The sequence below is a fragment of the Daktulosphaira vitifoliae genome, unplaced genomic scaffold (genome assembly GCF_025091365.1).
Source record: "Daktulosphaira vitifoliae isolate Bord-2020 unplaced genomic scaffold, ASM2509136v1 Scaffold_2, whole genome shotgun sequence".
NCBI lineage: Eukaryota > Metazoa > Arthropoda > Insecta > Hemiptera > Phylloxeridae > Daktulosphaira > Daktulosphaira vitifoliae.
In genome coordinates, this window is record NW_026099573.1 from 18,912,021 (window position 1) to 18,934,245 (window position 22,225).

Here is a 22,225-nt window from a genome sequence, read left to right on the forward strand (position 1 = left end):
CCTTTTTCTCTTTAATGCCAACATTAAAGCTTATCTCGGTAGTCTATCATATGCATTCTCCAAATCTATAAATACCAGACACAGTATTTTCTTATTTTCCTCTTATTATTCTAATTATCTTACGCAAAAAATCTCGCACCATCGTTGACTTTCTTAAGAACTAAACTAGTTCTTATGTTACTAATATTTTTCATCTTATTTTTTTGTCTATTACCTTTTTTAAAATCTTCATACTATGATGCATACGTTTTATGCCTCTATAATTTCCACACTCGTGAATATCTCAATTGTCTTAAAATATCAGTATCACAATATTATTCCTACACTCTTTTGAAATTTTCTCTTCAATAGGATTTTATTAAATCTACCAGGACATCGTTCAATACAATATCCTTTTTTTGATTTCTTGAATACTCCTTAATCAGTAATTTTCTAAAATATTTTTTCTACCTTTTTTCACATCATCATCGTTTGTTAATACATTTTTATCAACACATTTTTTACACTGTTTATTTTGATTATCTTTAGACCATTTTTCTCTTTCTTTTCAAGTGAATAGACTTTTTTTTGCCTCTCTTTGTTCCTAACGTATCACACAACTCATCATACTTGTATGTCACTTATACTGACTTTAAAGTTTTTTTTTATTTTCCACTTTCAATTTCCACCATCAAATCCTAGATTTTTCTTCTGTGTTGCTTCTGTCTTTGAACACACTCTTCCCACTACACTACAACTCCATTAGCATCAGATAATGTTGTGTAGTTTCACTCTCTCAAGTAACTCAAGTAGAGATACTTTCTCTAGCGCCATTATTTTTACTGAAACCATAGCCTCCTTATATTCTTTACTATTCGCTTTATACTCTTTCACTTCCACATAAAATAGTCAATCTGTGTCTTTAACTCCAACTCTTTTAATGTTTATAATGATCTTCCTTTTTTTTTTAAATAAGTATAAGCCACAGAAAGGTTATATGATACTGCAAAATCCAGTATTCTTTCTCTAGCCTCATTATTCCCACTGAAACCATAGCCTCCTTGTATTCTTTCATATTCTCTTCTTTGATGATCATCATGATTGCCAGGCACTCCTTTCATCATCTCATATAAATCTTTTCAAAACACTTTCTTGTCTATTTCATCACATCCTATTTGTTGTGCACAGGCACTTATTACATTTAACACTTTATCCTAAAATATCAAATTTTACGACTATAATTTTGTATTAAATACTTTATTCCTTTGAGCCTAAGAAATAAATAGTTTCATACCAAGAAGGTGTAAGGCTTAGACCTTCTCCATTTTTAACTACTTTACTTCCTCTCATTTGTTGTCACCGCATACATCCGAGATGGGACAATCCGCCTAAATTTTGTTCAGGACTTCTCATACTTTTTGACAAAAAATTAACGACGGCAATCGACCTGATGAAACCTCGTTAGTCGCCTCTTACGACTGCCAGAGGGGCCGTGGAAGTATTATTATCCCCTATCCACAAGAGAAATAACATAAATTTCATTAATTTTAATATTGATAGAAGTGACGGTTTTGCAATTTAGTGACGGCATACATTTTTAATTTTAATAATAACCTTAAATAAATTATATTATTGTAAATATTGCAATATAAAAATAAAATTTTGAGTTATTATTATTTTTGAAATAAACTCGTATCTTCATAAAAGAAATCTTGTACTGTTTACCAATCTATACACACTAAAACTGTCAAAATAGTTAATTATTTGAATAGTAAAAAAGTAAATTATGTTATCAGTTTATTCTAAAGTCCAAAACCTTCATTAATGATATCACATTAAAACTTAAAAATAAACTTGCAATTAGATGAACTAATGAATGTGGGATGAATTGTGTAAGATTACAGTATTTTTATTTAATTAATTTTTGCCTCGTTGTACGTAATAACATAAAATTGTGTATATATTGATATTTAATAAAAGAGCATCATTTTTATTTCTTTTTTAAAACTTTTATAATTTTATATCTAGTGTAGAATGAAATAGGATAGGGATTAACATACATATATTTAAATTTTTAGTATATTATTAGGTATATTCAAATAAATAATTAATTATTTCCCTTAAACAAGACTAAATAGAAAATGTACACGTGAATAAATATTGAAAAAAAAATTATTTATAGCAAATTCTTAATAAATCTACATTTAATTAATTCCACATATTATTGCTAAATTAATTTTTTAGGTGTAATTCTATTTTTTTAAATTATTTTAAAATATCACTTATGACATATTCATATTGAGGCAAGATTAAGGAAAGAGAATTAATTTTAATATTATTGTTTGTGATTATTTAGCAATACAATTCTATTTATATATAAACAGTCAAAATAGTTTATTATAAATTAATATTATATATATATATATATCTCAATATATCATATTGAAACATAAAAATATACCTGGAAAAAGATGAAGTAATGAATTTTGAATGAAAGTTTCTCCATTGTATACATCAAATTTAAATCCAAGTTTGGTAAAATTTTCTAAAATAAACATCTGGATTCCATTTAATATAATTTCACTGCCTTTATAATAAATTGCTATATTTTCTCCGTTCAAGTCTATATTTTTATACAGGGCGTTCAATTTATTTGTTAACACATATATATTATCACTTTCTAATGTACAAAATTGTCCGTTATTACACTGTATTTTCGTTTTAATATTTGCCATTTCAAACAATATAGTACATAATATAGATTTATTATATTCCAAATCATCACGCGATGGACATGAATTATCTAGTTGGCTTTGTAACATTTGGAAATCTTCAGGTATAAAGTTTAAAATAATATTAGACTTATCATTTAATATCCACGGAGATCTATGCAGATTGACTATTGCAAACAGGGCTCCTTGCATTTTTTTTGTAAATAAACTAAAATTTGTCATAATTTCTAATAATTTTACAGTGCAATTATAGCCTTGAGTTTTATTAGATTCATTGCTCATTATTTCGTTACAGAATATTCGTTGATAGTTGACAGCACTCATTATGTCCATTAAAATACTTATGTAATTGCAACCTAGAAAAATTGTTGCGATTCGTATTTTCTTATTACAATCACTTGGTGTTATTGGCTGTTGAATTATACTCGGAAGATCATATTTTTTTGATAAATAAGTTACATTTTCGACACGTTTTAAATTTTTCCATCCAATACATTTGACAAGATTATTCAATATACGAGTATTTCCTATTTTATTTCTTTCGGATTCGATACATAAAATTATATAAAATAATAAAAAGCACTTTAAAAATGACATTTTTTAGAAATTTTTGAATAATGCTAATAAAATAATGATAATTATTATGGTAACTTTTGTATAAATTATTCAATTCAATTCGGATTCCAAATATAGGTTTTACACATAAAAGAACATTAAACAGTACTTTAAATAAATGTTTTTTATAATTTTAGAAATACTTATTTATAACTCCTTTGATTTTTTATGATTTCATATTATTGTTTGTTAGTAAAAAAAATGTTATTCAAGTAGACAAGTTTATGTTTCAATATTTGTTTAAAATTTTTTTTTTTTTTAAGAACCGTGTTCTTGTCCAACTAAGACTTAAAAAAAAAGTATAAGACTACCAAAAAAATATATATCCCAAAATCGTAAATATTAATTTTGATGACCGCCACGGATTTCCTGCTTATCGCAACATATCACTCATTTCATGACACGTTTTAATAGTAATCCTAACTATCCTTCTTTCAACATTCTTCAATGGAACGTATGAAGTTTATCCCCTAGAATGCAGGATCTTTCTTTTCTTCTCTCTAAAAATAAATATTTTTTTGCTCACCAGTAGTATCTAAATAGCGGGTANGGTTCTTGGGCCCTTGCTGTGGAACATCGCGTTCAACGCGGTGCTCTGCATTCCGCTGCCACGGGGTACACGTGTCATCTGCTATGCGGACGACACGCTCGTGGTGGCGGAAGGCACTTCGGCGGAGGAGGCTGGTTTCCGGGCAAACGGTGCGCTCTGCGCCGTCACTGACTGGATCCAGCAGGAGGGGACCGGCTTGTGCCTAGCGCTGGACAAAACCGAAGCGGTTTTGTTCACGCGAAAGTACAAGTACGTTCCTCCTAGGCTCACCGTACTGGGGACTGATGTCCCGCTGAAGCGGGCCATGAGCTATCTGGGCCTGCTCATCGACGACAGGTTGATGTTCGGGCCGCACATCGAACGTGCGGCCCAGCGGGCTCAGAAGGTCATGGACCGCCTGGCGGGACTGATGCCGAATATCGGGGGACCGAGGGAACATCGACGCCGACTGTTAGTTAGCGTCGTCCACTCGGTCCTCCTTTACGGGTCCCCGGTCGGGGCGAGTATTCTGGAGTACTCGCCCAAGAACGTAGAAGCGTCGAACCGGGTCCAGAGAAGGGCCGCTCTCCGGACGGTGCGCGCATACCGCACCGTATCTGGAGTAGCGGCCAGGATCCTGGCTTCTCTGCCGCCCGCGGACCTGTTGGCCGTCGAACGCGCCAACGGATACGAGCTCCGGAAGAGTACCGGTCAGCCGCTTCGTGCGGAGGACCGGCTGCAACTCCGGAGTGTGACCGTATCCAGTTGGCGCCAGCGACTGGCCGACGAGGAATCCGCGGGAGCGTGGACTAGGTCCCTCATCGGACCCAGCCGGCTCGACAGGTGGATTGGCCGGACTCACGGGGAGATGACGTACCGTCTGACCCAAGTGATGTCCGGTCACGGCTGCTTCAACGAATACCTTCACGGTATTCGGAAGGCAGCCGCGCCTACGTGCGATCACTGTCGGGATCGCCCGGGAGAAGCGGACAATGCTCTGCATACGCTCTTCCGGTGCGAAGCGTGGGCCAACGAGCGGGAGGAGTTGGAATCCCGCTTGGGGTCCGCGTTCGGTGTGGGGTCAATGGTGGACCATATGCTGAGAAGCCGGGAGGGGTGGTCTTTGGTTCAGGCGTTCGCCGAATCGGTGATGAGCCAAAAAGAGGAGGCCGAACGTCTGAAGCAGAGACTGCCCAGGGTGGTAGTACCTGCGGCGTCAGCTAGACTGGCGCCGTAGGTGCTTATTGTATGTGTTTTTATGTTTTTATGTTTGTCTGTATGTCCTGTGATTTATCTTGCCCAACCCTCGCAAAGTCCTGCCCCCACCTCCACGCGGTGCAACCCGGGCAATAGATCCCGCCTTTTGGGATCCGGCTAACGGGGGAGGCCACACCACGTTTNAAAGGATGCCGCCATGGTAATTAGTGTCATACGTCATCAAAAAGTAATAAATTAAGAGTGTTAATGGGTAATTAAATGGTTAATTAAGGTCAATCGTAATTGTTAAAGTCGTAAATCAAGTGTGTTATTGTTAAAATTGCGATAATAATGTGGGTTGGCGGAGGGTAGGTGGTCAGCTGACTCGGCGTTACGTCGTTGTCGGTGTGACGTATGCAGCAACGCGTGCCCCTCAATCAGGAGCATCACAGGTGTTACGTAATATAATCGCCCTTAAGGTCAACACGTCACATACAATAATGTTAAAGACTCTGCCCCTGCCTACACCCTCCCCCCGAACTTGTACGTCAAACGGTCGCGCGTTATATTGTATCATCGCCGTCGACGCGCCATCGCAACCGCTGCCGCCGCCGCCGTCATCGTCGTCGTCGACGGGGTATAAGCCGTAGTCGTGTAATCCATAAAATACACCTCATTCGTCATCGAGATTCCAATGTCTAACAGATGTTTGGAAAGTTTGGTGTCGTGCAGCAGCAACATTGTCTGTTGACTACTAATCGGTTCTCAGTATTTGTTAATCTATTGTGCGTGTAAGATGGATTATTTAAGTAATATATCGAATAAATTGATTTGTCTTGTTGAAAACGAGTTCNTATCGAATAAATTGATTTGTCTTGTTGAAAACGAACCGACAGATAGAGTTTTTAAACCATTCAGTAAATTATTGAAAAATTATCGAGATTTGCAATATTTTGCGGAACGTCTAGGAGATAAAGTCAACGGTACCGGTGGAGACTTTTTACACTACAAGGGTTGTGAATTATTGAATGTGGGAAAAAATTCGGACAATCCTGAATGTGCATGCTCAGTTGTGAAGCGAATATATTACGAACTTTTGGATTCAATTGAAACAATTGAAAAAACGGTGAATGCGAATCGCAGCGATAGTAACGCCTATTGGACCTTGAGACTTTAATCACAATGGCTACACCAAGGTGTAAATTCAATAAAATCAACGACTTGATCGATTCATCAATATATAGCATTTCACAAATGTCTCGTGTATACATTGGTCTGGATCCTGACGATTCATTTTGGCCAAAAGTAAAGTTGGTAAACTGTCATCAAGAACTTATTATCACTATCGATTTACTACATAGAATGTATTCAATGTGCGGATATATTTTATCGATAACGGAAAATTTAAACGGAATACTACTTTTGCAAAATGAAAACATTAAGGTGATTCTGACACAGTGGGTGCAAACTATTACCCGAAAAGATACATTACTGTTTCAGTCAAAACGAGATGACAACTGTATATTTTTGATGAATACATCTGAGTTTGCGCAATTGTACTTCCTTAAAGATATGTTATTTGAGAAAATACATCGACAATTGTTTCATATACGTCCGCGTATTTTACATGAAATAAAGGTTATACTTCAGTCTTCAATTGATCGTATGGTGGTTGAAAAGAAACCGATAATTTTTCCCCAAATTAAAACGCCGGATTTGTTATATTTCTACGAAATTTGTTGTACGGGATTTATGGCTAAATGTCTAGAAAAAATCTCGAAAACTATTTTCAATTATCCACACATGAAAGTATGTTAAAAAATATTTGATTTTTTCATCTTAACTATAATACTTATAAAAATTTCAGCACTTGTATTACTTTTCCGATCTGGTAGAATTGGCTACAAATAGATCATTTTTAAGTATAGATGCTTTGCCGAAAATTGACAAGAAAGACCTCCTATGTGTGACTTTTCCAGTCAAATTCAAGGATAATCGAAATAAAATAACATAAAAAACAACAAGTTTGCAAAATAACTATGTTTTTATTAATAAAAATTATATATTTATACATTTTTTTGTTTCTATACTATACTGTAAATTATACAATAATAAAAATATATTTGTATATACATTAGAGTTTTCGTACTTCACCCGTAAATGCGTTGTATTCCATTTGACAATCGTGAATAATTACACAATACAATGATGTTTTATCGGGAAACTGTTTAGAGCATTCGAAATCCAAACGTAGATCAACCGTTGAAGTCTTGACGGTATCGTTTTGTTTAGAACAATCGATCACAACTATGGGTCCACGTTTTTTGTAATTTATATAATCTAGTAGAGGGTACGGATCTTTACGACCGTAGTACATTGTTTGGAATTGAGTGTACGAGTTGTAGAAGGTTGTATACTTGTTGTTGTCGAAATCGGCGTTTTGGTTCTCGTATGGGTATTCGTCCGCATTCAGATACGCTTTGACGTTTCTCAATGAACAGTGATCGAAATCTCCAAGAACGTGTTCGTTCTCATTACCCATGGCAATAAGTAGATATCTGGGTTTTTCCACATTCGAATAGGTGCGCACCGACCACGTGTGATGAGTTGTCTGCGGTACCAATGGGTAAACGGCAACATCCCAGTGTTGAAATTCTAACGGGAGCCATTTCTTGCTGTCCAGAATACGCATAAGACCCAGTTCGGTTTTCACGCTGGGTTCAAAGTACTTTACCACCCATTTGATTTTCGATATTTTCACATTGATTTGTTTTATCAATGATGCAACTTGCGCTTTATCGTCTGTTGTTGTTGTCTGTGGAACAAATGTTACAACAGTGCTATCGGTACTCGATCTATTCAACACGAGTGTCTGAGTACAGTTTATCAGTGTTCGTCGGTATCGTTCGAAAAATCCCATGCACATAGACAATGGACATTGCGCCACAAATTCAGTCCCATCGACGAAATCGTTGTTGTGCAAGATTTGCGCATATTTCCATCCGGCAGGTTGCAATCGTCGAATGTCGTTAGGTGTGAGCCNAGGTTGCAATCGTCGAATGTCGTTGGGTGTGAGCGAACAATAACCCTTGATGGTTGTAGCCACTCCGACATATTTTATCTTGTCCACTTCTTTACCATTTACCTCAAATCTGATTTCGTCGAATAAGTGCATGAGAAAATTTTGCCCCATAACCATTTCACCGACTGTTCCAATTGGTGGTTTTTCCAGTTTTCCTTCGATTTGCAAATAACTTTCTCATGGTACGGTGAATTTCTCCTTGTTACGTACCTCGATGCGGATTTCATCATTGTGTTCGTACGAGTTGTTGTAGCTCTGATGTTCTAGATAGTATTCACGTTTTACGCTGTCGTCTTGTTGACATTTTTCCAACACGTGTAAGTACTCGGCCATGATTGACTCGACAACCTAATGATTTTAAAAATTCAATATTTTCCTTTGTGAGTTGTTGCTGCTGCGATAGCGTCACACGATTGTTCCGTTGCTCCGTCGTAGAGTATATGACATCACCCAAATGATGGTGCACTACACTCTTGTTGAAACTCAAAGGCATTTAAAGAGTGTCAACACGATTTTCCAATATAAAAACACGGTCATCGACTGAATAAAGTTCTCGAGCCAGTGCTTCCAAACGATAAATTATAGCTGAACTGTTGTTGTTGTTGTTGTTATTGTCACTGTTTATCAGCTAACAGCTATTGTCGGTTGTTTGAAGGAGCAGTAATAGTTGCACAACTGTGACTAGTATGCACAAAAATAATCCAATATGTGAGGAATCAATTTGTTTTATACGGTCCCATAACGTCATCGTACTTTCATCCATCTTGTTTGATGTGTAGACGTACTGTTAATTTTTCACCTCTTAAGTTGACACGTTGACCGTCTTGATCGAGCAATGTGATTCGAATCGTATTCAATACGTTTGTGTTTAATGGATAGTAAACGACTTGTCTGGGACATTCGATAATACGGTAACCCGGTGGTACGTTTGGAAAGAATTCATGCAATGTATGCGATTGACGTCCTTCGTGGTACGAGCCAACAATTATATTGCAGTCAACTCGTATGCATGTCACCTTTGTAATAGATAACGGAAAATCCGACGTGTGTTCCATTTTCGGTGCCAATACACGAGGTCGGAATCCCAGCATTCCACCGATTGATTGCGGGTGTGTAAAATCTATGGCGTGATCGCATTTGATTATACTTCGCATAGTGTTGCGATCGGCTGTGAAAGAAATAACGTTTCGATCACCCAACTCTTTGTCACCGATTTCACTGCTGTTTTCCTTGAGCAAACCAACCGTTGGCAACAATGGATCATCAAAATCTAATTGTTTTTGCATACTGTACTTGTATTCTTCTCCATTGTACTTGTCGGTAATTCGTTTCTGTAAATCGTCAAATTCGTACGATCCCGTCGGTAGTGTTATCACCATAATTGGTTTGTCAACAGTGCCGAAAATGAATTTGTTACAATCCTCATCAATATTCGGTATCGTGTTCCATGTATGCAAGCTCAATAGTCCAATTTTACATTTGTCACCGACATCGATGGGTGAATTGAATGTGGATTGCAATTCAGATCCCACGCCGATTAACGTCACCGTTGTTGCCATGTTGTTGTTGTTGTTCAATTAAAAATTCCAAACACAAGTGACCACAATTTACCTCGTTGAAGTTTTGATATCTACTATAATTGTGCACGATTGCGCATCCTTTAAAGTATCGTTGCAGCTCCAACGGTGGTCGTAAATTACCAAAACTGTCAAAATACGTAATGCGTTTACCACGTTTACTATATGCTACCCAATGAGTGCCAGGGTTAGTGGAAAGGTCCAAGTTCACTACACCCATTTCGATTGTTTTCGGTCCCGACTGAGGTAACTTGTCACGACAGAACACGCCACGAAACACTTTACGATCGAACGCTCGACTACCGAAATTTGCAATTTCAACATCGTACAAGGCACGATCGGGTAGCTGTGAAATTAGTTTTTTGTTTTTTTCTTATGATTTTTTCGAGACGTCTTTTTCGACTAGTTTTCGTACTTGCCGTCAATTTGAAACCAGACCCCGATTTGTATGGTTGCAAGTAAAATCGTTTACCCATGCTTATCGCTGTGTTGCCTTTACGGCTAAGTTCGGTAGCCATCTTGACCACATTTGCAGCACCGCCGGCTAAAGCTCCCAACGCCGACAGTCCGGCAAATATAGGTATAAGCGGTAGTACACCGCCTTTAGTTTTTGGAACGTTTGTGATACGGGGCAGTGGAATTTTTTTANCTTTAGTTTTCGGAACGTTTATGGTACGGGGCAGTGGAATTTTTTTCTTTCTCACCACACGCCGTGCTGCCATCAACGATCGTTTTGCCACACTCAATAAATCCATTTGTTGAGCATTTTTATCAAGTTTGGCCGCACGCACGATTCGTTTAAAACCCATACCGAGTTTACGTTTCAATTTCATTGCGTTGGTCACACTCCAAGCTGCGACTCGTTCAGGCAATTTAGCGTCTTTGGCCAACACTCGTTCCCAAGCCCGATGTTCCAACACCTTATCCGCTTTATGACGGTCCTCGAGATTCTTGTATTTACTATAAATGATATCGTGATTGCGGCAAGCAGCATCAAGCGGGTTCAATCCAACGTCACCTCGCTTCAATCTCTTTTCTAACCGTGTTCCAGGGCCCGCAAATTGATAACCTAAATCGTAAACATTTGAAATAATGATAAAACTATTTACAAAGAATAATTTTGAATAATAACACACACACACATACACACCTGGAATGTGGGCTTCGAATGGTAATTTGTTGATTACACTGTTCAATATCTCTGCACCTTGTTTTCCACGTTGTCTCTGTTTAACCATTATTTTCATATTGACGGTAATGGTTCGATGACGTGCGATGCGTTTCAAAAAACAGACCCTCACGCTACCTATCGTGAATTTTGAAAAAAGTAGTGATATTGCATCCAGTAAACACGGTAAACTATTGCCAAACACAATACGTGCATTGATTTGCGGACCGTCAAATTGTGGAAAAACAAACTTGATGTTTACCCTACTGACCGATATCAACGGACTTCGATTTGAAAATGTATACGTTTACTCAAAATCGTTGCATCAGTGCAAGTATCAACTACTCGTGGAAGTTTTACGTGGTGTCCAAGGAGTGCAGTTGTTTACCTATGAAAACGGGGAAGATGTACCGTCGGTGGATAACATCCTGCCCAATTCTGTTTTTATATTCGACGATGTTGTTATGGAAAAACAAAATGTAATGTGTGATTATTTCGCGCGTGGACGTCACCGTCGAGTTGACGTGTTTTTTCTCTCACAAACATTATCACGCATACAAAAACAAATGTTACGTGACAACACAAATTTGGTGGTGTTGTTCCGACAGGATGAAGTTAATCTACGGCACGCGTACGATGAATACGTGTGTTGCGATATGAAATTCGGCGAATTCAAAGAGTTTTGCAAACATTGTTGGAACAAAGACCGGTATGGATTTGCAGTGATTTGTTTAGACTTCGCGCGTGACGGTGGTCGGTATAGATACAAGTTTGACACATTTGTGACGATATGAGTACTATTAATAATAGAATTCGTGAAGAAAAAAAAACGTTGTTGAAATTATTGACGGAAGCCCGGGAAAATGTTCGAAAAAAGTACACGGAATTGCATCGTGGTGAAGCGGATTCATTGAGTCGCGTAAAACGAGAATTGGCACCAATCATTGCACCATTGGATAAAATCGTGACACAGCAACAGCAACAGCAACAGCAGCAGCAACAACAACATGAACAACAACTACAGCAATCCATCAAAAGTTTAAATGATGATAGATACAATATGGAACATGATGATGGGTTTTTCCATCAGTACATGCACCAATGGTCAATGAACCCGAACAGAGACAAAATGTATGGACCAAAAGTGACACCAGAAGGAACATTGACAATAGGTGGAGTCGACAATATCTTTGTCGATGGAGGAATAATCAACGTACTGGAGAAAAAATTCCTGCTGACATTAGGTCTTGTGGACTTACTTTTTTCGAAAAATCCCGGTGTTTACTCCGAATCGGATTTGCAGGCATACAAAACAATTTTACTCGAAACCGGTGTACATTTGAATAAAGACGGAACATTGAAAAACNCATTTGAATAAAGACGGAACATTAAAAAAAGGAGGTCAAAAATATGTTAACACTATTAAACCATTGTTTGAAAACAATGATGGTGGTAGCGCAAACAATTCCTTACCATTATTTGAAAACAGCAGCATCAGTAACACATCTATTATCGCTGCGGGTCTACAGTTAAGGTTGAACAACAAGAAAAAAGAGTATGTGTACTGGGACGAACCCAACGAGCTCGTAGATCGTATACGTTTATGNGAGCTCGTAGATCGTTTACGTTTATTGATATCGGCCCGGTCAGCTGGTAACACTGGAGTTGCACCGGAAATCATTTCTATATTGGAAGAGTTGCAGGAAACCGGTTACATTGAACAAATACCATCAACATTATGAATAAGAACATTGCCTATGAACTACATCAGCAGGCCCATAGGACGTACACCCGTGCTCGAATAAATATCAAAGGTCTCGATGATGTTTGGCATGCTGACCTCGTGGAAATGCGCACATACCCCGATCGACATCATCGGTATATTTTAACGTGCATCGATGGATTTTCAAAATATGCGTGGGCCATTCCGTTGAAAAATAAAACAGCCAAAGAAGTTACTGCTGCCATGAATGGAATATTAAAACAAGGTCGTCATCCTAAACTTTTGCAAACGGATAATGGTAAAGAATTCTACAACAAACAGTTTCAAAAACTGATGTCACTATATGCAATCAATCACTATTCAACTTATTCCACTATGAAAGCCTGTTTCGTGGAACGTTTTAACCGCACGTTGAAAAACGCAATGTGGTGCGATTTTAGTGCACGTGGTTCGTACAAGTGGGTGAATCGGTTGCCTACGCTGTTGCACGAATACAATAACGTGCGTAAACATAGAACAATCGGAATGATACCGGTGCAATCTGTGCAAAACCCCGACCTGGTTCGACTCAAGTTACGCAAAATACCCGATAATTTACCGGTAAAATTCCACGTAGGTGACAAAGTTCGGATTAGTGTACATAAATCAGTGTTTGACAAGGGTTATTTGCCGAACTGGAGCACTGAACTATTTACCGTAGTCAACCACCCAAACTTAATCCTGTGTTTTACATCCTTGTCAATACCACCGCTCTTTTGCACAATTGACCCTAAATACTTAAAACTTCCCACCTCTCCAATCACGTCCTGACCTATTGTCACTGATCTCCTCATTTCACCTAATTCTTGTTCTCCTTTGTCAAACTCGTACTCTATATACTCTGTCTTACTCCTACTTATCATTAAATCCTTTTCTTCAAAGGCCAATCTCCAGCCTTTGATTAATTCCCTCCCTATTTTCTCCTATTAACACTATATCATAAGCAAACAACATGCACCATGGCACCTCTTCTTGTATTTCTCTAGTAATTTCATTCATTACTATAAAAAATAAGTAAGGGCTTAAAGCAGAACCTTGGTGCACTCCTACTCTTACCCGAAAACCTTCTGTTACTCGTCCTACGCTTTTTATCCTGGTACAAGTCATCATATCTTCTATTATATTAATGTACCTTTTTGGGACTACTTTTCTTATTAGTGCTTACTTTAAAACCTATCTCGATACTCTGTTATACGCTTTCTCGTAATCTATAAATACCATACATAGCTTTTTCTTTTTTTTCCTAAACTTTTCTATTAGTTGCATCACACAAAATAATGGCTCCATTGTTGACTTACCACGCATAAAGAAAAACTGGTTTTCAGATACCGATGTCTCATTTCTTATTCTCTTACCTTTTCCCAAATTTTCATACTATGACTCATAAGCTTTATGCTTCTATAATTTCAACACTCCTGTATATCACCTTTACCTTTAAATATCGGCACCACAATACTATTCCTCCATGCATTTGGAATTTTCCCTTCTAATAAGATTTTATTTTAAAGTTCCTTCAACCTTATGCCAACACCGCCTAATATTTTCCATACTTCTACTGGCACTTCATCTAGTCCTACTGTTTTATTCTTTTTCATTGATGCCACAGCCTCCGATATCTCTTTCTCCCTAATTAAATCTACCAGCCCCTCATTCCACGAGATATCCTCTAATGTCTCTTTTGGATACTCCTCATTCAGTAATTTTTCAAAATACTCTTTCCGCCTTTTTTTCACATCATTATCATTTGAGAGTACCCTATTATTAGCACTTTTTATACACCTTATATAATGATAACCTTTAGACTTTTTCTCTCTTCTGTTTGCAAGTCTATATATTTCTTTCTCGCCTTTCTTTGTTCCTAGCCTATCATACAACTTTAACTTCGCTTTATTTGCTGCACACTTGGCTTCTTTGCACAAGCGTTTATACTCCATCCAATCTTTTCTCCTTTTGCTCTTCTGCCATACTTGGTATTGCTTTTTCTTGCTTACTATATTTTTTTAAACGTCCATATCCCACCACTAGGTTTCCTTGTTTCCTGGCATTCTACTCCTACTCTCACCAACAATCTCCTTTGCAATATTCTTAACACAACTAGCATATCTATTCCACACATCATTTATATCTCCATCGACATTCCACACATTCTTCTCTTTTACCGTCTTGACATACTCTTTTTCATTTTCCCCTTTCAATTTCCACCAACGGATTTCAGTCGTTTTCTCCCATGTTCCTACTGTTTCTGTATATTCTTTTCCCAGTACACCAAAACTCCATTACCATCAGTCTATGCTGTGTAGTTACACTCTCGCCTGGTATAAATTTACAATCCTTTACTCGCTTTACGCTCTCTCTTCTACATAAAATAGTCAATCTGTGATCTATTTCTCCCACTCTTATAAGTTATATAATGTTCTTCCCTTTTTATAAATAAGTATTAACCACAGCAACATCATACGATACTGCAAAATCCAGGATTCTTTCTCCAGCCTCATTCTTTCCGCAAAAACCATATCCTCTCCTCTCATTACCTACATGTCCATTCATATCTCCAACAATCACCGCATCCTTATAGCTAGGTACCCCTTGCATCACCTCATCCATCTCTCTCCAAAACACTTCCTTGTTTATTTCATCACATTCTACTTGTGGTGCATAGGCACTTATTACATTCAGTACTTTTTCCTCGAATATCAATTTCACGACTATAATCCTTTCACATTTACTAGCTAATTCTACCACTTTACTTTTCATTTCCTCATCCATTATTATCCCTAAACCATTTTTTGTATTATACTTCCCTGTTTATATCATTTTATAACCCTCACCTATTTCCCTTGATTTCTCTCCTTTCCACTTAGTTTTCTGCACACAACAAATTTTATTCTGTCTTTTTGAGTTACTACAATAAGATCAGTCCTTTATTTACTGTTGCCTAATTAAAAAAAACAAATTTTAACTAAAAATTGTAAACTGATAAATATTTGGTCGTTTTTATAATAAAATGCTTAATCGTTATTTTTTGATGTAACCTAAAATTGTAAGGAGAAGTAATTGTTCTACATTATTTATGTACAGTATGAAAATTATATATGAATAAATATTTAATCATTTTAAAAAATCATAATAAATGTATTTCGAGTCATCCAGTTATGAAAGGATGCATATCCAAATAAATTTTATTGTTATTTTGCTATTTCCTAACTAAATGTATGCTAATTTGTCAAGAAATAAAAATTTAAAAAAATATGTTTTTGGGTATACGTTTTGCAAATAGGCGACTTATATATGGATTTTGTATATGAAAATACATGAGTATATTAATGATTTACAGAAATTTTATTTATTTTTTATACATACATTTACATAGTCTTATGATACCTTGATAAAAAAAATTTCAACTTTTTAAATTCTTTTTCATTTTCAATTATATATTTTTGACCTAATGTATTCAGATTTAATTAATTTTAATTTGGGCAGTTATTAGTGATTATTATTAAATTACAATATATTCTATTTCATGTAGAAACAGGTTTTGTTTTGCCGGAACTTGTAATTTTTTCATGGAAGGTTCTTGAAATGTCAGGTAATGAAATTTTTATAGTACATGATTTTTTATGTCATTAAGCAAATTCTACATGAAATCATGTACTATGCAAATTCTGTCATGGACTCAGGTATTAAGAATAATTCATGAATTGGTGTTTCACAGCTCTTGTTTGAAAAGTTTCTAAATTGAGCAAAGAAAAAAATAATGTCTGCAGGATTATTATAAATCGTAATTGAAGAGATAGTTACAATAATAACATAACAAATCAATTTTTTTTTTCTTTTTTTATTAGGAGAAGAAAATAATTCTTTTAATACAGTAATTAATTACATAAAAGTTGTTAATAGTGTTCAAAAACTTCTAGTTTTTCATATTCTAATGTTTACTACAACACTATCATTATCTAAACAAACTATTTCTTTAAATATTTTTGAAATACTCAAAGACTTGCCTTTGACATTTCCAAAAGTGCTAGATACAATGTTAACTGTTTACAAAGATTAACCTATATTTAATTGTACTCTTTTTAGCTTCGATGCAAAGCTGAGAAGGTATTAATTTTATCATGATGTGTTTTTTTTTTTATGTCTGTTGCCACTTTTTCTCAGCTTTCACTGGACCGATTTCTTTCAACAACACGTCAAAAGATCACAAATCGTATCTAGTTGAAGACATTACCCTTAAAAATTGAAAAATTTTCCCTCATTCCCTGCAAATGAGGGAAGTATCCAAAAAAATTACAAATTTAAAAATCGGTAAATTTTGTCATTTTTTTCACTTGTTTTTCTTAAAACTTCCATAACTTTTTCAAAAATCAACAAATTAACATACATTTTTTTTATACTAAAACCTTAGATATAAACAAAAACTAACTTTTTCAACTTAATTTTTGAAAATGTTCCGGAAATACCACGTCCTTTAAACATATATCAAATTAAAGCTTTTTTATTGTACTATAAAATGAAAAAAAAAATTTGTCCCGACGACCTATCTTCTATGCGCAAATGGCTAACATATTCAAAAATATGCTATTTTTCTATTAAAATTCTAGGTTTTGTATATTATTTTGTTTTAAAATATCTTATTGGGAGAATATATTGACTTTCATGAATATTATATAAGTTAATTGACATAGAATAAAGTTCATAAGACATATGAAATTAAACTTATTAAATTTTTTTTACGTTTTAAAGTCAAAAAAGTAATTTTTAAATTTAAGTTAGCTTAAATAGCCAATTTTTTAGCTTCGATATGAATTTTTTATATGTAAATACTAATTTTTAATAATATTAAAACTTAGAAGTGATAGAAAAAATCTAATTGCNAATTTTTAATAATATTAAAACTTAGAAGTGATAGAAAAAGTCTAATTGCAGATTTGAAAACATCGCGAAAAGTTGATTTAGAATGATATATTTTTGTTACTGATGAAAGTTCCTTGTAGTTCAGTGCATTTATTTATAGTAACAAACAGTTTTTATTAAAATTTATTGTATCGAGCCCTTTAAATTTTTATACGCGTAAAAATAAAGCAAAATACAACTTCTATATTATTTTTATAATTTCTCCGTTTANTTATAATTTCTTCGTTTAAATTACAATATTAAATTATTGAATATCAATTTCATACTAAATTTAATAATTATAATTAGTATTTATTCATATATTATATTTTAAAATCAAAGAACTACTCATTAGGATATAATCAAAGAAATAAGAGTTGATGTTGCTTTTGGAATAATCCACCAATTTCTCTAAATGAAACACTATCTACAGATTTGCATCGAAGCGTTTCTTATGATAGTGATTTTAATCACTGTTAAATATCATCTATACTTGTCCCATCTATGCCTTGTCTACACTGTGCCTAGACCCCACTGTGCTACCGTTTTTTATATTAGTAATATTATCAAAATTCTAGTATGTATATATCTAGTAAAATACCTAATAAACTTATTGGTATATATTTTTTTGTAAATCTGACCCTTTACCAGTTCACATAGGTTGGGTATTAATTGATTTAGTTTTTTATACTGACTAAGAATATATAAAATTTTTTTGTCGGCGAAGTCAATATTATATAACAGTTACGTCATTATAGTTTTACAATATTTTCACAAGAAAAAATCTCAAAAATTAACAAAAAAAAAAACAATTTTTAAGCTATTTTTAGTTTTTGACGTTTCAATTTTAAAAATCTATAACTTTTAAAACAATTTTTTCCGACAATTTTTTAAAACACTTGAAAAACAAGTTAAAAAAAAAATTGAAAAAACTCGATGGGGTGGTAAAATGCATTTTTTCAAAATTTTGTCTGCGCAACTTTCATCAAGAATCAAGAATACCAACTATTACATTTGCAATGTAACTACTCTCTACATCAGTCGCCTTATCGATACTGACCCAAATTTTATTGTCTGAAATAATTTTACTTATATAGTTATTAGTATCATTATAAATTTTATCTACATATCCTTTTCGCAACATAGATTCGCTCAGAATTTCATTTTTTGTATATATTTCCAAAAATGCTTTTAATTTTTCTATTTAATTTAAAGGAATGTTAACGGAAATAATAGCCTCGCACAAATCTTAGTTAAATGATGATTTTCTATTACTTATTTTTGTTAATAACTGTTGATGTAATCGATTAATTTGATTTTCATATGGGGCAAAGTTTTTTATATGTTTGTGACTTTTTAAGTGTTGTGATACATTGAACTTTGTGTCGGAATTAACTTTAATTTCACAAATTTTACAAAACAATACACTTGAATCGATTAAAAATATATTAGGACCAAATTCATTAATATAAGATTGTAGCCGACTCGATAAACTTTATTTTACTTTTGACATTTTTAAAACAATTAACACACCATTTTTCTAATACCGCAGATACAGCCCATAGAAATGATGATGGGACACTAAAAATTGTAGTCTAAAATAAAAACATTGTATATGTAGGTAATATGGAGGTAACGCCAACACCAATATAAATACGGTGATGACGATAATAGTAGTACGTTTGACAGGAAATAACCAAATTATTGTAAATGATATGAATTATATTATCGACAACAACAATCGAATATATGACATTAGATAATCTAAATACTTGTTAATTTTTGTTTTAACATTCATGTTCATGTGTTAGAATAGTTTTTTTTTTCAATACAATTTTGGTTATTTCAAATATATATATAAAATCTAGCTAAAAATAGCACTTAAACCGAAAAATTAACAAAATAGTACGAAAAACTGTAAACATGCAAAAATGAGCAAAATATGCATTTGCTAAAACTTCCGAACCCTGTTTTTATATATTCCTGTTATCCTGTTGTCAAAGTTCAAATCATTTTTAGTTGTTTGACAACATTCATGATTTTTATAAGATAGTTTGGGCTTTAACAATTGATAGACATGTCCTATTACGTAGATACTGTAATACTACTTTATAAATAATACAACTAGTCTGATTCTTGTAATGTTTTATTGAGAATTTTATGTTTAAGCTATTATTTAATTGTGAAGTGTTAGCAAAGTACATTTATTAGCTTCGATGCGAAGCTGAGAAGGTATTGGTTTTACTAAGATGTGTTTTTTTTTTTTTTTTTTGTGTCTGTTACCACTTTTTCTCAGCTCTCACCGAACCTATTTCTTTCAATGATACGTCAAAAGATCACAAATCGTATCTAGTCGAAGACATTACCCTTAAAAATTGAAAAAAATTCCCTCGTTCCCCGTAAATGGGGGAAACCTCCAAAAAAATTACAAATTTAAAAATCGCTAATTTTCGAAATTTTTTCAATTTTTTTTACTTAAAAGTGCCATAACTTTTTCAAAAATGAACATATCAATATAATTCTTTTTTATATAGATGCATAATATCATTACCTTTCATTTGGTATATTTTTTTCATAAATTTAACCCTTAACCTGCCCACAAGGGGGGATTTAAAATGACAACTTTTTCACAAAAAATTAATTTTTTTAACTTAAATTTTGAAAATGTTCCGGAAGGTCTGACACTTTTATATATATCTTAAATTAAAGCTAATGTAATATACTTTATTATGAAAAAAAAAAATTTCGGACTTTATTTTATCTTCATGGTGAAAATGGCTACCGAATGCTATTTTTGTGTGAAAATTTTCGATTTTGTATTTTCCATTTTTAACTTTATTATGCTATAACTTTTTGAAAAATGTATGAATCATTACAATTTTTTTATGAGAAGTAGTATTTATATAGATCTTTCATTCGACATACTGTTTTTTTAAATCGGACCATTTCCCTAAATACAGGGGGGATTCAAAACATAAAAATGCATATAGAAAGTAGAACTTTTTCAACGTAACTTTTGAAAGTGTTCCGGAAGGTCTGACACTTTTATATATATCTTAAATTAAAGCTAATGTAATATACTTTATTATGGTAAAAAAAAATTTCGGACTTTATTTTATCTTCATGGTGAAAACAGACATTAAACTTAATAAAAAAAATACGATTTTTGTAAAAAAATTCTTTTTTATATTTTTAACTTTATAATGCTATAACTTCTCGAAAGATGTATGGATCAATATAATTCTTTTTTTTGTAGATGCATGATGTCTTTACCTATCATTTGGTATATTTTTTTTATAAATCTGACTTTTTACCTGCCTACAGGGGGGGATTCAAAATGACAACTTTTTCACAAAAAATTTACTTTTTCAACTTAAATTTTGAAAGTGTTCCGGAAAGTCTGACACTTTTTTATATATATTAAATTAAAGCTAATGTAATCTACTTTATTATGTAAAAAACAAATTTCGGACTTTATTTTGTCTTCACGATGAAAATGGCTACCAAATGCTATTATTGTGTGAAAATTCTCAATTTTATTTTTTACATTTTTAACTTTATAATGCTATAACTTATTGAAAAGTGTATTAATCAATATAATTTTTTTATGGGAAATTCTATTTTTTAATAATCCCTTTTTCATTCGACATACTTTATCTTAATCAGGATATTAATAAGGAACTAGCAGTTTATGAAGCTTTTGGAATAATCCTTCAATTTTTTAAAATTAAACACTATCTAAAGATTTGCATCGAAGCGTTTTTTTTTTATAGTGATTTTAATCACTGTCAGATATCATTATACTTGATCCATCTATACCACGTCACCACTGTGCTGCGACCACCCTGTGCTGGGTTTTTTTTTTATGTGAATTCCTAAATTTTATATTTATTATTATAAATTTTATTATTCAAATACATTTCTCATTTAACGAGATTTAAAATTTCACAACATTTTAACCATGGATAACCAATATGAAAGTAAGTAAAAACAAATTGCCTTACAATATTATAATAAGTAATTAAAAATGAAAATTGATTAATAAAAGTTTAACAAATCATAAATATTTTTATATGTTAAACAGTATTCTATCAAAATATTTTTATCGAATTATAATTTCTTGATTTTCTACTACAGTATTAATAAATTTATGAAATTTAACATGTTTATAGAAGTATGAAATATAAAAACTAAACATTAATTTTAAGACTAACCATAAATATTCACTAAAATACTAAATATGTTTATTTTAAGACGATTACATAACTGAAAAACGGATAACATATCGTGATTTGTACGAACTCGTACGACAAAAGTAATCTCTTTTTTATAATGGATGTTATTGCTCTAAGTGCAGTACTTAGTGTGTAAAATGCATTTTAAGAAGACATGTTTTTACGTTCTAAAATTAGCTGTATAACGTCCTCTTAAGCTGTAAGTAATAATTATTATGTTTACTGAATATACTAATTCAATATATTAGGAAAAGGCAATTTAAACGATGGAAATATTGCAAAGTGATTTTTGAAAAATCCAGAAAGAACACCTCACACAACAGGAATAGATATAAATTTAGTACAACGATTCGGATATATACTTATAGTAATTTCCAATGGAGAAAAATTATTGTAGATGCTTTTAATATTTATGCTATGAAGACAGCTAAAATTTTTATTGATTTATACCCGTGG

General features: G+C 33.6%; 1 protein-coding gene across 46 annotated transcripts in view; it reads right to left on the reverse strand.

The window, feature by feature from the left end:
- LOC126899396 (uncharacterized) overlaps positions 1 to 22,225 on the reverse strand; it is a 240,256-nt gene that overhangs the window by 77,941 nt on the left and 140,090 nt on the right. For 3 of the 46 annotated variants that reach the window (XR_007702574.1, XR_007702575.1, XM_050674326.1), the window contains exon 2: positions 2,441 to 3,067. The exons of 42 other annotated variants lie outside the window; for them this stretch is intronic. Coding sequence is in view for 1 of the 4 variants with exons in the window: in XM_050674326.1 (XP_050530283.1) it covers positions 2,441 to 3,067 (627 nt within the window). In the remaining 3 variants the exon portion in view is untranslated. Of the gene's footprint in view, positions 1 to 2,440; positions 3,386 to 22,225 lie in introns of those variants that run through there. One more of the 46 variants, XR_007702576.1, reaches the window with a different exon arrangement.